This window comes from Cyrtonyx montezumae, unplaced genomic scaffold (genome assembly GCF_038088225.1).
Source record: "Cyrtonyx montezumae isolate F1298 unplaced genomic scaffold, pur_monq_1.0 scaffold_9, whole genome shotgun sequence".
NCBI lineage: Eukaryota > Metazoa > Chordata > Aves > Galliformes > Odontophoridae > Cyrtonyx > Cyrtonyx montezumae.
In genome coordinates, this window is record NW_027072100.1 from 13,269,955 (window position 1) to 13,285,503 (window position 15,549).

Genomic DNA, 15,549 nt, shown 5'->3' on the forward strand with positions numbered 1-15,549 from the left:
GCTTCTAGAATAAAATTACCTCTATGCCCTGCTAGGGAGCAGGCAAAACTCCACTGAGTATCAAGGGAGTCCCCCTGCTGGTGTTTCTTTCCATTTTTAACCCTAATATAATAATAAAAATGACTGAATATTAGACCGCAGCTGTACAGTCTCAGCTCCTGCATCTATTTGTTATCATTTTATCTCAGAGGAGTTTTACTATACTTGTACATTTGTACAAAATGTGCTGATACAAATTCCCCAAATTAGCCAGCCTGTTTTCAGAGGTGACACGTGTGTCATCACAATAACTTCAGTTTCCTTTAAAAGTTTTTGTTTATGTTTTCAGGAGGTAACAACATATCTGCATTCAGGGGAAAAAAAAACCAGAAGAATTGAAAGAGAAATGTGAGGAGATGGGATTTGCAGGAAGAATGCCAAGAAGCAGCATGCAAATCAGAGCTGTGTTGCACATACTGCAGTTAATGATCGTGATAATAATGAAGTTTTGATTTTAGAAGAGTTTAGAGATACTCTGATTCAGCAAAGATCTCAAAGTCTGCACAACTCTCAGCAAACAAAAGAAAAAACAAAGGGGAGGGGGGCACAAAATGTTTCCTTAAGGACAATCCCAATCCTGGCACCCCCAGAAATGGGGACTGCATGAACCGAGGCTGCCGGGCAGTGGGATCACACAGTGCAAAGCGACTGCAGGTGCTCAGGAATTCCCAGAGCTCAATCCTGAAGCAGCATCACAACCTTTTCCAAACACAGCAGTGCTTCCCATTGTGTGAAAGACGCCAAAGCAGAGCTGCAGACTTAACCCCATCGAACGCATGTGTGGGCTTAGGTCTGCGTTCTGGCAACGAATAATTAGACATCTCAACACAAAAATACATTTCTATTTGGTTACGATATTTAGTTGAGGCTTCATCGCAGATGTCAATGTGCTGTTTCAGTGAATAACATTTTAATATTGAGTTATTTTACAGCTCACGTGGTGGTAAGACGTATCTGAAGGTACGAGATGATTATTTAGGCTTTATTTATGGCGGAGGAAAACAATGACATTGAAAATATTGTGTAAATACCTAATACATTAAACAGCAAAATACCTGCTGTGCACTATGAATTGAAATGACATTGTTTTGAAACATTTGAAAAAATAATATAATTATATGTTATCAAGACAGAGACAGATTCCCTATTACTTTAACATAATTAATTTGAGCTCAGTGGATTTCTGTAGCTGTGTTTGTCATTATCCATCAATATAATTACGAAATGCTAGGAATTGGTTTTTAATCTGTAAGTTACTTTAACTGGCTGCTTTTCTTTCTCTAAATCCACCCTTCATTTGTCTCCATCTTCACCATCTGAAGTGTTTAATTACAATTTACATTTCTTTTGCCATCAGTTCCCTGGTGCACATTCCAGCCTCACTCGTGATGTTTTCCCACCGGGCGTTCAGGAGAGATAAGCTTTCCCTCAGTGACCACAAGCTTAGAACCAAGTTTATATTCTTTTCTTGCAGTACTGTAGGGGGATTTTCACATCTTTTTGGTATGTTCTCTTATATTTGTATTTTTATACCTGTTTTCTATTATACATTTTATAGTCTTTTAAAACTGTCCTCACCAGGCAGTGTGTAAGGCCAATGGAACAGCAAATGGTATAATATTTTAGAGAGATTTCCCTATTTGTCTCCCACCTAGCTCAACTGATAGCTGTCTTCCTATTGCTTGAGTAGGTGTAAGGTTTCCCTTCCCTGAGCACACAAGGTGGGTCCTGTTGCTGTGTGGGGGCTGGCTGGAAGCTCCATCGGAGAGCAGAATTCTGCCCATTTCTTGTTGTATATAAATGTGTGTCTCCAGAAAAGCACTAAGGCCATGGCTGTCCAGCTCAGATGACTGTCTCCAAGGCCTGATGAGGTCTGACTTTTTTATGCCTCTATCTGACTTCTTTCTTTCCTCTCGTGATTGACATTTGTCTTTTCCAGGCCTTGTTTGCTCGAGCTGCACTTGTAGGCAGCCTGGAGCAGTGCAGTATTTTCATTTCAGTCAGGTTAAGGGTGACAAAGATTACACATGCATACTGATTTATGCCTTAAAGGCTGGAAATAGTGTCAAGTGTGATCTCAGCTGAGCTCTGCTCGATGACTCAAGTGCTCAGCACAGTGTTATACTCCCAGACATCAATCCTCATCCAGTGAAATGAAAGCTCTGTCCAGAACATCGGTCAATAAAGTCCTGATCTCTTAGTGTTATTAGTTATTAATAAGATAATAATGATACTTTCAGTGCTCATGCCAAAACCAGAATCGAGCTTTCACTGGGCTAAGTAGTGCTGAAAGACAAAGCAGTGAGCAGTGCCAGCCTCAAAGAGCTCTCTGCAAATGTGCACTACATAGGTGCTGTGCACACCCACATGTGCCAGGTTCTTGTGCAACGGTACAGCCAGATTACATAGCCTAGCATCTTTACAAATGGGTCTTTACAGAATTATATTTGCAGATGCCACGTGTCAGGAGTTCTTTGTAAACAGTAGGAGATCGGGAAGTGGATGTTATCCTGAAGGAGTCTGACACTTATTAAATATTTCATACTCTGTATTAGGATGAAATCGGTGCTTATGGACTGTTTTTTCTTCTTCCTCTAAACATATAAGTACATACAAGTACAACAAGAGCAAAAAAAAAACCAAAAAAAAACAAAGAGAGGTCCGAGACCTGATATTCTCCTGAGGTATGAAAGGCCACGGACTTGAACCTCAGGTGCCCACACTGCAAGCTGCTGGTTCTCCTCGTGCAGGTGTCCTTCTCTCTGGTATTAACCTCACCTAACTGCCTGGACCTGAAAAACACTTCTCAACACAGACATCGTCAAAACGCTAATAGTCCTATGGAAAATATTCATGTGGCCCCACCTCCTCTTCCCCCCACAGAGAAAAAAGACAGAAAATCCCCAGCTGACTGCACTTGCAGCATTGTGGGAAATAACGGAGGTGGGAAGAACGAGACGAGCAGTCCGAGCATGAGCACTTCCAGTTGCCTTCAGCCCTTGCCAGCATAGGAAACAAAGCAGTTTGTTTTGCTCCCGACCGACAAGACAGCTTTCTACAAAACAGCTGGAAGGAACGGTGGAAAGGGGTGGGAGGGATCTGCTTTTTCAGATGCCACATAGTGGCATATTTAGCTCTGAATCCTTTCCCTTCAGCAATTTCGACACATCTCTTTAATATTGCACAATTTAATAATGAAGCCAATGTTTCTAAAAGAGCTGGTAATGCAGCAGACATGAAGCTGCTCGTATCTGACTCAGCAGTGCAACCTCAGATCACCCATGTATCAAACATTGCTACCCTGATGCCCAGTCTGAAACAGCAAGCACATCAGCAGGCCTGGCTGCAGAGCTCCGAGCTGGCTGTGTTTGCTCTGGCAGTCAGAGGGGCACACAGCCTGCCTAGCTGCCAGCAGAGCCTTCAGATAAATGACAATTCACTTCTAACAAAACATGCTCGCTCTTTGCTCATCATAACAAGCAGGTTTGTATTCTAATGAAAAGGCATTAAAGCAGGAGAGAAATAGATTAAAATCTGTTACTCCACAGTGCACCTGCGACTGCAGCTCTAACTGGTGGATAGACAGACAGGCTATCTGTCAGCTTTGGAAATGGGTCACGGTGTTCTGGAAAAAAACAGCAGAATGAGTAAAAAGTCAGCTTCCAGTTCCATGGCACTGTGGAAAAATAGATGCGAGGAGATAGCTGTTACTCAAAGATGCGGCTCCTTTTGGATGTACTCCCAGAACAGTCTCATCAGCACTGAGCACGTTCCTATTTCTAGTCTGTACTTTACAGGTAGGGCTGCGTCACCATACTAACATAAAAACATCCATGTTTCCAGAGCTTTGATTTTTATTATTTCAGGAAAGGGGGGTTCTGTACGAATGCTGACGCTCCTATAATGCTCCGTGTTCAGTGCACATTATGTGCTGTTCGTTTGGTTTCTTCTTCTTTAGCATTTGAATGCATTCCTGAAACTGTATGTCTAAAAACAGTTTACAATACATACGAGTGCGTTCTGATCTGTGCATGTAGCACTGCTGTGCTGCTGAACACTGAGCAGGTTTCAAAGGCCAGAACTGGGATTATCACTTTTGTCTTACCTTGGCCCCCTGACAATCCCGTGTCTGTGCTATATTGTCTTGGTAAAATGGGTCAACGGAAATCTCAAGCAGACACCACTTTCCCAGGAAAATAAAACTTCAGCTGTAATATGAACCGGCATCTGAAACTCTGCGTGCTTTCTGTGCCCACACAGTGTTCTGAGTTTATTGCTGAATACACAGTTACATCCTATTGAGCTATAATCGTTCGGGAGCGAAATCGAACGTGTGAGGAAATACCAGCAATAATACTGTTTCTCAATAAAGGATGCACTGAGCACACAAAAAAAAGTCGGTCCCCCTTAAAATGGGCATCGCCTCAGAGCCGTGCTCTGCGGAGCCGAGCACCTGCACGGCCTGCAACGTTCAGCTCTGCGGGCACAAAACCACCGAGGCCTTCCAACTTCAGCAGGCTAAGATTCTTATGTGGCCGTAACAAGGAAGCAAACCGGCAGGCAGATCTTGGGGTGAGCGCGAGAGAAGGGCGGGCGAGGGCTCGCGGAGGACAAACAGCCTGGAAGAAGGGGAGCGAAGGAAACGAAGCTGTACTTCTGGCGGCCGCAGCCGATATTAAAGCAGCCTGGTTTTGTCAGCAGTCGCACTGCACGTGGTCCTGCACGACAGCCACAGCACTGCAAGCGGCCAAAGGGACCGCTGTGCACCTCACACGAGCACCGCCGGGCACCGCGACACAAAGAAAGTACGGGCGAAGGAGGCGGGACGGACAGCAGCCCCGCGGCCGTGCACACGGGGGCGGCGGCGGAGCCCCGAGCGCCGCAGGAACTGAGTGCCGCCGCCACTGAGCATGCTCGGCTCCTCCACATCCGCCGCCGCTCCCCGCCGCCCATCGGCCGCTGGCAGGCGGCGCGGGGCGGTTCTCGGCCGCCATGAACCCCGGCGGTGGGGGGGCGGCGCCGGCCTTCCCCGGCCCCGTGCAGTGTAAGTGGCGCTGCGGGTATGCGCGTTCCGGGGCCCGCGCGGCGAGGAGCCGATTCGAGCGCGAGCGCGGGCAGGCCCCGAAACCTGAGTAGCGCAAGAAGCGGGCGGCAGCGGAGCCCGGGAACATGGCTGGAGGGGGGGGGGGAGCGCCCGGGAATCTGGGTGAGCGCCGGGCCGGCTCCGAGGGGGGGGCACGGGGCGAGCCGGCCCGGCATGGGACCGCGTCCGTGCGGCTCCGCCCCTCGGGCCCCGCGGCGGTAGCGGTGCTCGGGACGCGCGGGTGCGGGACCCCGTCAGCTCTCGGCCTGAGCCGGCGGTCGTGCGGCTGCGCTTCCAGTTCCAGGGGGCACCACGGTGCTGGTGGAGCTCACCCCGGACATCCACATCTGCGGCATCTGCAAGCAGCAGTTCAATAACCTCGACGCCTTCGTGGCCCACAAGCAGAGCGGCTGCCAGCTGGGCAGCGCGGCGGCCGGGACCGCGGGCACCGTGCAGTTCGTGTCCGAGGAAACGGTGCCTTCGGCGCAGGCGCAAACCGCGGCCAGGACCATCACCTCGGAGACGCAAACCATCACAGGTAGCGCGGGCCGCGGTCACGTGAGCGGTCACGTGGGGCTGACGTGAGGGCGCCGTGGCGGGGCGGTGGGCTCCGTTCGTGGGCTGTTTTTCAGCACCGCGTGTCGGGTTTTTTAAGGGTGCTGATGAGCAGCAGGGCGGGCAGTGCGGTCAGGCTCTGAGAGCGCCGCGTTCCTCCCACTGCTCACGCAGATCGTTGGCAGGAAAAGCGTTGCCCGACCGCGGGGGCCCGCGGGAAGCCCTCATCCTGCAGACGTCTGAGTTAAGGCACGATTCCCTTCCGGGGATCGGGGTTTCGCCCTTCTGTTTCATTTCGGACTGAGGCCTTAGTAAAATGCAGAGCTCTGAAGCTGGATAGACAGCACTGAGGAAGAGCTGCCCTGCATTGCAGCCCCAACCCAGTGTGCGTTTTGGTTGGGTCGCTTCTCTGCTTCCTATGTACGCAGTGAGGGCAGCTCCATCCTTCATCTCTTTTGGTTTTATCAGTTGATTTAAGAGCTGGTACCTTGGCTGACAGATCTGTACCTGTTAGGAGCAGCAGGTGAAAGCAGTACGGTTCAAAAAGCAAGCTGAATTTCTTTTGTTCATGTGATGCTTTTTGACAGCGTTAGCCATGTACATAATTTGCTTCCTTTTTTCTCCTTTGGGCTGCGGCACAGTGTTGGAATGAAAGAGGTGGAATTTTGATAATGAAAGAGCTGTGCAGGCAGCAGAAGACAGAGAACTTAACAGAGCGGCCAGATAAGATTCAAAGAGGGAAACAAGTGGACTGACTTAGGGTCAGGAAAGGTCCAGCACTGGGTCTGGACAGAGTTTTCAGCTGATAGCAGGATAGCAAAGCAGAGAAAAGCCGTTCTGCTTTCCTTCTCCACCGTGTTAATAAGAATCCTTGAAGAGGAATGTTGCTAAAACAAAACAGTACAGATGTAGTGAATGAGACTGGAAAATAATTAGAAAGATTTTACTGCTCAGACAAGTTAATGTTATTAAATTGAATATTTTACGTGTTTAGTTTCTGCACCAGAGTTTGTTTTTGAGCATGGCTATCAAACCTACCTGCCCACTGAGAGCAGTGAGCCTCCGACTGCTGCTATTGTCTCCACACCACCGAAAGCACGCGCAAGAAAATCAACTTCCTCACTTACACAGAAGAAACTGAACTGCTGGTATCCAGGTAGGATGCAGACTGTGTGGTTCATGCTGTGCGTGGGACGTCCGTCTGTCTCAGGCACTTATGGTGCATGGAGCTTGCATCACACCAGCTAAGGGTGTGATGTGCTGCCATTGCTATCAGTAGTAGTTTTGCTGTTGATTTCACACATCCTAAACTTTGGTCCTGAGCTGTGATGTATTCTGGTGGTGCTCCCATGCATGGCCTAGGCTTACAGCCATCACAATGTAAGGACAGAATCTCGTCACGATTCTGCTAACTGTTGTAGGTGAGAAGGACAGGGTGGGTGGGGATTTCAGCAGCCTGGTCTGCTGGAAGGTGTCCCTGCCCACAGCAGGGGGTTGGGACTGGGTGATCTTTGAGGTCCCTTCCAACCCAAACCATTGTGTGATTCTGTGATTGGGTCAGTTAGCATGTCTGTAGGGTTCAGCTGAATGAAAGTACTTGGGAAACTTAACCAGTGAAAGTGCAATAAACGTATGAGGACGCTCGTGTAGATGAGTAGTGATGTTAATGGGAGCAGAAGCTGTAGGCTCAGCAATACCCAGTCCCCAAGCAGCAGCTGCCACCCCAGCCAGCTCCCCTGCTTTATAGGTTTTTCACATGATGCCATCTGGTATGGAATGCCCCATAGCGTTTAGATCAGCTGTCCTGGTTCTGTCCCCTCGCAGTCCTTGAGCCCCCTCAGCCCCCCCCCCCCCGGCAGGATGGTACAAGATGATGAGAAACTGAAATGTCCTTGGCTCTCTGCAGCACTGCTCAGCAGCAGCTAAAACATGGGTGTGTTGTCAGCACTATTTTTCTCCTGAAGTTGAAGCACAACATCACAGCAGACACTACGAAGAAAATCAACTCTCTCCTCGTACACACTAACTTGAAATCAGACACTGAATTAATTAGATCCCTCTGCCTCCCTTGTGTGTTCTAAAAGGCATCTCAATTCCTAAGCAGAAAGTGCAGAGAATTTGTTTCAGAGCATACAGAAGGGCTAACCAAAAATGGTAATGTAGAGGGTGAATGGCCTCCATGAGGAAATGCTTAGAAACTAAAGTTCGTGGGTGAGCCAGACACTGTTTTAAGCAGATTTAGGGAAACAAGATGGGAATTTTGATTTCTGTAAAAAAAAAAAAAATGCTCTTGAGAAAAAATAAAATGGCCAGAACACGGAATGATGTTGTTATTATTACTCTTATTTTGTTAGGTTTCTCTGTGAGTTTAATGGTGTGCTTTTCTCAATCTTAACTACTGTCAGGTTGCCAGTTCAAGACTTCTTATGGCATGAAGGATATGGAACGTCATCTGCGAACACACACAGGTTTGTGTAGTTGCTTTGTTTTACTTTTTGGTGGTTTTCTCTTCTGACTTCTCACCAAAATAATGTATCTATAGACAAATCAGCTGAAGTATACACTTGTGTGCACTCTTTCTAGTTGGCCACGTGCCACCATGGGCCGTAGTGCTCACAGCTATGAGGCACGAGCACTCTACATGTGTTTAAGGCATAGTTAAACTCCTGAGATGCAGACCTTGTGTTTATCAGGGGCTGTGTAAGCCTGTTTTGCTCTTAATGTTCAGAAGTTATTTCTGTGGTTTACCTGCCTTCCCCCAGCACACCAGCTTCCAAGTCTTGAAGTCAGAAAGTTCCAGAGAGCCTTTTGAAGCCTTAGCAGATTGGCTGGCAACTGAAATCCTACATCCTATTTTGCAAACTAATTATTCTGTTCAGGTAACGTCCTTATGACACAAAAATTCTTCGTGTTCTGATGTTCCTCCGTTTGTTGCAGGAGACAAGCCCCACAAGTGTGATGTTTGCAGCAAATGCTTCAGTCGCAAAGATAAGCTGAAGATGCACATGAGGTCTCACACCGGGGTGAAGCCTTACAAATGTAAACACTGTGACTATGCAGCTGCTGACAGCAGCAGTCTCAACAAGCACCAGCGCATTCATTCCAACGAGCGTCCTTTTAAATGCCAGATCTGTCCGTATGCAAGCCGCAACTCCAGCCAGCTAACCGTGCACCTCAGATCCCACACGGGTGAGCTCGTACCAAAATTCATATCTGTACACGTTTGGGAAGCTTTTTCAAAGGTAGACAGGTCTCGTCAGGGTGCCTGTTTGAGTTGCCAGCAGCAGGGCGGCATCAGGCTGCCGAGAATTGCTTGGGATACAATCTAGCAGGACAAGACAGCTCTCCTGAAAACACGTAGAAGCAAATGGAAGACAGATCTGACTCCTGGTAGTTGTTCTTCTCAATTGATTTTGGAGCTGCTTATTAAGGTGTTCTTAATTTGATAGAACTTAATGGGTCAGTAAATAATTAGATCCTTGGGAGCATCGGGGTCTTATCTGTATGTCTCCACCATGTAAGAAATACTGAAATTATTTTTGAACTTCAGAATTACACTTCAACCACGTGCATCAGTGGAAGCTTTAGCTGCACTGTTCTGTTTCTTTCATTGGTGAACTTGGTAGTAATTAGCAATTTAAGTTGCACCTTTTCTGACCTCTTTTCATGGTACCTTACATGTGCAGGCTGACAGACATTAACAGTGCAGTGTCACCAGCTGGAACTGTATTCTGCCCACATCACAATCACACTGTGGATAGAAAGCTTTGGATTCTGGGCTTGTATCATCTTATACTTAACCTATTTGTTTCTTTTTAATCAGATTTCACATTTGTAGGTTGTTCCAGTGAGAATTGCTGTACAGTTCTCTTTGCACACTTCTCTCTGTATGTTGCTTTTCACCTAATCCAGGTTTTATTTTCTGTGTTGTCTCTTATGTATTTGATTAGCTCTGTGTATTTTAGCTGCAAGGTGGTTATGGTTCAGTGATTACTAGATTAGCTTTGAACCTATCTTGCATCTGATTCTGAATTCAAGTACTAAACAACATTACTTCAGTTGTGTGCAAGATGGGATTTATTTTGAGTAGATAAAAGAAATAAATCCCTGGTGTATTGTGAAGGAGGGGAGGGTTAAACCAATCTGTCTCTAGCAGAAAAGAATCTTTTATACTGCACAAATCTGCTGTGATGGAACAGGCAGGAATGTCAGGCAGCTGCTTTACAAGTTTCCTTCATTCTGTCCCTGCACATGAAGATGTGATGGTCAGTCAGAACAGTGCAGGGTTTTAGGAGGTTATCTCCTAAGCTATAACCACAGCAGCTGCAGAATATGGTTTTGCATTTCCTGCATATGATGTTATAGTGTGTGTGTGTACACGTTTGTGTACAGGAACAGAACTGCTCAGGGTTTGGCTGTGGGAGAGCATCTGAAGGATTGTGATGCTCTTTTGGGGTGTTAAATATTGCAGCAGTTGGAAAGGGATTTCAGGCTTCCTTCTTTCCTTTTGGCAAGTCAGTCTGTTGCTTCTTAAGCAAACAAATGATGCTGGCGTTCAAGTCAAAGCTTTAGTTTGGTTGTCTCTAGCATTTCTCTAAAGCTTTATCCTTTCTGTTTGCTCGCTTGTTTTATAGAAAGACCTTTTTTGATCAACTAAAAGGAAATGCAAGAATTTAGAAAGCAGTGATTTCATCCTTGTTAGGTTACAAAGCTGTTACACACACAGCCAAGTTTAGGGGAAAAATGAGACTGGTATCTGCAATGCATCCCTCACTACTGTAACATTAGTCATCCTGTAGGAGGTGATGTCATTTATGTTGCTCAGAGCTAGAACATCTGTGTGGCATTACTTGGTGGTCATCTAAAGAGCAGATTCCTGTTGATGTGAGTGGAGAAACTCCTAAAATTAATAATCCACGATCAGTCATTGTTTTTTATTTATTCTGTCAGCATCAGTAGTTTATGAACAGAAATGTAAAGAAACGAATGTAATAGGCCACTCTTTAAATTCACAGAACAAACATGATCTGCTGTATTCAGTACAGTTACTGATTCTTTTTTTTATGTTATGCTGCCCAGTGTGTGAAAATTAAAAATCTTCTAAAACACAGACAAAAACAATAAGTGTGGGCAGGCATTCCCTTGAGAATCTGTACACAAAATACTCCAGACCAGGTGATAAATCCTGTGCTTTTAAAGTTCCCTGTGTCTTGAAAAAAAAAATCTATTGGAAGGTTACAGATATTTAGAACAAGTCAGCTGTACGTATTTCACTGTAGCCTTGGTCTTTCAAGGAGAAAAATGGATCTCTGTGTCTCATCTGTAATTTGAAGTATGTTTCTTGTTGACAGGAGATGCTCCTTTCCAATGTCAGATGTGTCCTGCTAAATTTAAGATCAACTCAGACTTGAAGAGGCACATGCGTGTGCATTCTGGTGAGAAGCCTTACAAGTGTGAGTACTGTGAGGTTCGGTGTGCTATGAAAGGGAACTTGAAGTCGCACATTCGCATAAAGCACAGCATGGAAAATACTCTCAAGTGCCCAGAGTGTGAGTTCCAGTGTGGAAACAAGACGAGCCTTCGACACCACATAAGAACTCACCAGCCCGAGCAGCCCGTGAAGTGCTCGGAGTGCAACTACTCTTGCTCCAACAAGGCAGCTCTGAAAGTACACGAGCGAATTCACTGCAAAGATCGTCCTTTCAAATGTGAATTCTGCAGCTTTGATACCAAGCAGCGGAGTAACCTGACAACTCACGTGAGGAAGGCTCACGGGGACAAAGTCAAGACCAAGAAGCAAACTGTGGAGAAGAAGGAAGGAGATAGGCCAAAGCAAGGCGGCTCCAGGCAAGTTGCCAAGTTGGAAGCCAAGAAGGCATTTAAGTGTGATCTGTGTGACGCTTCCTTTGTCCGAGAAGATTCTCTTAGGAGTCACAAGAAGCAGCACAGTATGTACAGCGGCTCTAAAAATAATGAGCTGGCTGTTCTGCAGCTCCAGATGGATCCCACTCGACAGACGAGTGCCCCGATTACTGTCAGTCACCTCCAGGTCCCGATTCAGGCTGCTCAGGTTTCTCCATACAATGAGGGGAGGGTCAAGATCATCGTGGGTCACCAGGTCCCTCAGGCTAGCAGTATAGTTCAGGCTGCATCAGTGAACGTTGTGCCCCCTGCGTTAGTCAGCCAGAACCAGGAGGAGCTGTCGGCCAACAGCCGCTTGCAGCTTCTGGGCCAGGTCAGCTTGTTGGCCCCACCACCACCTCCCATCTCTCAGGGCGAAGCAGGGCCTGTGGCTCAGCCTGCAGTTCTTCTCACAACCCACGACCAAAGTGACGGAAGTGCTTTGCATCAGACTCTGATTCCTGCTGCCACTGTCAGCGGCCATGAGGCTTCAGCAAACCAAGCTTTCATCACCAGCTCTGGAATCAGCTGTGCTGACTTAGAAGGCCTCAATGCTTTGATACAGGAAGGAGCAACAGAAGTGACTGTGGTTAGCGATGGAGGCCAGAGCATTACAGTGTCCACTTCAGCCCCCCCTCCTCCCATCTTCTCGTCATCCTCTCACACAGAAGCCCCCAAGCAGACCTACTCCATCATTCAGAGTGGAGCCCATACGGCTCTACTGTGTCCAGCAGACTCCATCCCAGATTAGCCACAAAGTACCTGAACAAATTCCAGGAGAAATGCGTAGGATGTAAGTGAATACAGAATGTGTCCTGTCCAGCCAAACACTCACATACACACTTTACTTGCCTGTATGTGGAAAAGGGGTGTGTGCGTTTATGCACCTGTACTGAAGTTGAAGGATGCGTCCTTTGTAAAATGTGTTGCATATTTCACAAAGCAGTAAGCTTCCTGGAAGATGATTCTCATGCTGTGCTGCCTAAAATAAGAAAACAGCACCTTATGATGAATTATCTTCACATCAGGCTTCTTCTTCCCTCTGTACACAAAAAGGTGCAGGAAATAGATGGCCCGAGCCACTCTAGAGTGTGCTTTGAAGGAAGGCCTGTTTCGATATCGTGCTGTGTGAGCGCTGACTGAGCGTGGGCAGTAGCTGATCTGTAAGAGCTGTCTGCAGCCAGGGCTAGTGCAGGCCTAGCAAGGGTTGTGTGACCTATTGGTATCAGGAGAAGCTGGCAGCACATGACACTAGATCTGGAGGTTCTTATGCAGAAGACCAAGTTAATTGTTTTTAGAAGACAAACGACTTATGTTCACTCATCAGTAATTAGTAAATTTGTTAGCAAGATCACTGTTGCAAATCATACATGTAACACAGTGCTGTGTGAGGCACTTGTGTTTTCAACAGAACAACCACAAATATATTTTTTACAAGTGCTCCTTAAGTTTTGTTTTTATTTGGATGTTCTGTGTTGAAGTTGCATGGGTGGAAGAAGTCCCTTTCCCGTTGGCACTTTCTTTCAAGTGAAAAGGGTAAAAGGAAAACAATGAATTCATTCAGTTACAAAATAAAAAGATTCTAATCCAGGGTCTGCAACTCTAGCATAGTTTCAGATTGCATCACGAGATAGCAGTTTACCATTAAGTGATGTGCATATCTAGAATGGATGCTGGGCTGTATTTTGTATTGCACAGCACTAGTCCTGTTTGGCAGGTGTTCTTGTAGCTGGTAATGCCATCACTACAGTATTACCCAGCTGAAAGCAGCTCTCAGCTTGGGAAAATAGGCTGCTCTGTAAGTCCCTGAATCTGCAAACATGAATGATAGTTTCACAGCCAGGCAGCATCCCAAGGACGATGGTTAACATGCATGAAGGCTGGAGGGAGGCTGTTATCAGAACTAGCTCTGAGGTTCTCTCTTGGGGAATCAAAGTCAAGTTAAATTTTACAGCATTTGCTAGTGGAAGACATTGAGTGATTGCTTTATGTGCTAGAAACACGCTTGGGAAACTTCCAAAGATTATATCAGTGCCACTTTCTGACTTGGTCTTGTTTTTCACTCGTTTGTTTTGTTTTCCAGCCTTTGTTTTGTGTTTGTGGGGGTGCTCCCTGCTTCCCTCTGTGTGTTATGTACCTGGTGTACAGTGTAAGGCTTTCAGCTTTACCTCTCAGATGGGAAAGTTCTATCATGATTTGCAAGTACAGACTGTTCTTCAGAATGTGCTTTCTGTTCAAAGGTTGCTTCCACTTGAATCTTCCAGTAACACTGCCTTCATTATTTATGGGAAATAGCATTTTTGCAGATGCATTCTGCCTGCCTAATCCTTCATCCAAAATTCATGCTCTTTTAGAACACAGGAAGCCTTGCCAAATAATCTGCATTTTAGGCCTTCTAATCTCTGGCAGACTGCCTGACGGTGTGTCCTTCCACTTACAGATGTCAGAAAACATGTCAGTCAGCGAGGGACGATTCGTGAATGCTTAATTAGAGGTATTGTTAATGAGTTCTTTCCTAGCCCCGTGCTGTATTTGGACTGAAACGTGGCACAGCAGCAATTCTCTGCTGTTAACCTATCTCCAAGCACAGCCGTGTGTGCAGGCATGGTTTAACCGGACTGCAGACAGCTTCTGTGCCCTGCTGCAGCAGTTGCTGTACACAGCAGCAGAAGGTGGAGCACTCAGTCCCACCACAAACACAATTCTCACCTGGCTGCACACGGAGCTGCCAGGCACTCCCAGTGGGACACAGAGGATGGAGGTACACAGCCAGTGCTGATGGCAGTGTGAGAGGAGGACGAGCCTTCAGGGGCAGACAAGTTGTAGCAAGCTTAAAATCTACGTGCAAATCTAGTACAGCCTGGCAGCTAAAAGGCAGCCTTGGTTTTGCTTCACTCCTGGGTACATCTGAATTCCCGGGCAGGGCTTCCTGAGCGTGAAGTATTTTGTATCATCTATAGGTGGTGCTAGCGACCCAGGTAAAAGTACAGTTTGCTCTGTTCTCCTTGGTGATAGATTTCCTGTTAAACAGTTCCCTGCTTTTAACTCTTTCCCAGGTCCAGGAAGTAAAAATACTTCGAAATCCACTTTTACACAAAGCATAGGTGTAAGCATCTCACTTCCACTTAAAAAGCAGATAGTTTTCCAAGAAGTGCAGTTTTCTACTGTTAACATCCTATGAAGCTGAATTACCATTAAACTGATAATGTTTGACTCCTGATGGTGGGTTTCAGCCTGTACGTATTTTGCAGCTGCAGAGTTGCAGTGCAGGAATGGTAGAAATTCATGAAGCTGCATTTCATCTGTGTTTGCACTTGGTGGGCTGTCCTGTGCTCAGGGGACACTGCTGCACCTCAGGGAATCTCATCTTCAGTCTCATGTGGCATTTAATTTCACACACTTCTCTTATCTGCAGTTCCATTTCAAGAAAAAAAAAAAGGGAAAATTGCCACCTTGAAAGAAGAAAGCCACCTTGTAAAATAGGAAAGCAGCAGATCTGTCCTAGTGCAGAGAGCAGCCTTCATCCTGGAGCTGTGTGTGACTCAGATAAACAGGAAAGATAAGAAATGGTGTGAATGAATAGACAAAGTGTGGTGCTGCCTCTTCAGCACTGCTCAGCTGATGGTGTTGTGTTGAAGTGAACCACCTAGAGTTCCTCCCTCCCCCCCAAGAAAAGAAAAGGGGTAAGTGAGGCTGAATTGGCAGCACTTTTATTTTTTCAGTTTCCTGGTTCTGTGGCTGACAGCAGTGGTCCTTGTGCCTCTGGTATAAGCAGATTGTTTTAATCTCTGATGTTCATTTGATGCATTCTTCATGTTCTCAACAGATCTATCCCTTGAGAGAGCGTGGTAATCCATAACGAGCGTCTCTTGTGGAGTTTGCTTGCTTTCAGGCACGTGGTAAATGAATTGTACATCCTCCTAGAGCTCTGCCGTGGCCGTGGAGCTCTGTAGCAACTTGTCTCTTTCCGA

The 15,549-nt window shown here is 46.4% G+C and overlaps 1 protein-coding gene across 1 annotated transcript; it reads left to right on the plus strand.

Moving 5' to 3' along the window:
* The first annotated feature begins 4,997 nt into the window (after window positions 1-4,997).
* On the plus strand, window positions 4,998-12,437 carry ZFP64 (ZFP64 zinc finger protein). The gene is made up of 6 exons (XM_065754320.1): window positions 4,998-5,083; window positions 5,421-5,660; window positions 6,672-6,833; window positions 8,083-8,145; window positions 8,615-8,866; window positions 11,029-12,437. The coding sequence occupies exons 1-6, from the start codon at window positions 5,032-5,034 to the stop codon at window positions 12,327-12,329; spliced, it is 2,070 nt and encodes a 689-aa protein (XP_065610392.1). The 5' UTR covers window positions 4,998-5,031; the 3' UTR covers window positions 12,330-12,437.
* The last annotated feature ends 3,112 nt before the right edge of the window (window positions 12,438-15,549 follow it).

Coding starts and splice junctions, on each gene's coding strand:
- ZFP64 (XM_065754320.1), top strand. CDS start 5,032: ATGAACCCCGGCGGTGGGGGGGCGGCGCCGGCCTTCCCCGGCCCCGTG. Junction 5,084..5,420: donor CTTCCCCGGCCCCGTGCAGT/GTAAGTGGCGCT, acceptor CTGCGCTTCCAG/TTCCAGGGGGCACCACGGTG. Junction 8,867..11,028: donor GCACCTCAGATCCCACACGG/GTGAGCTCGTAC, acceptor TCTTGTTGACAG/GAGATGCTCCTTTCCAATGT.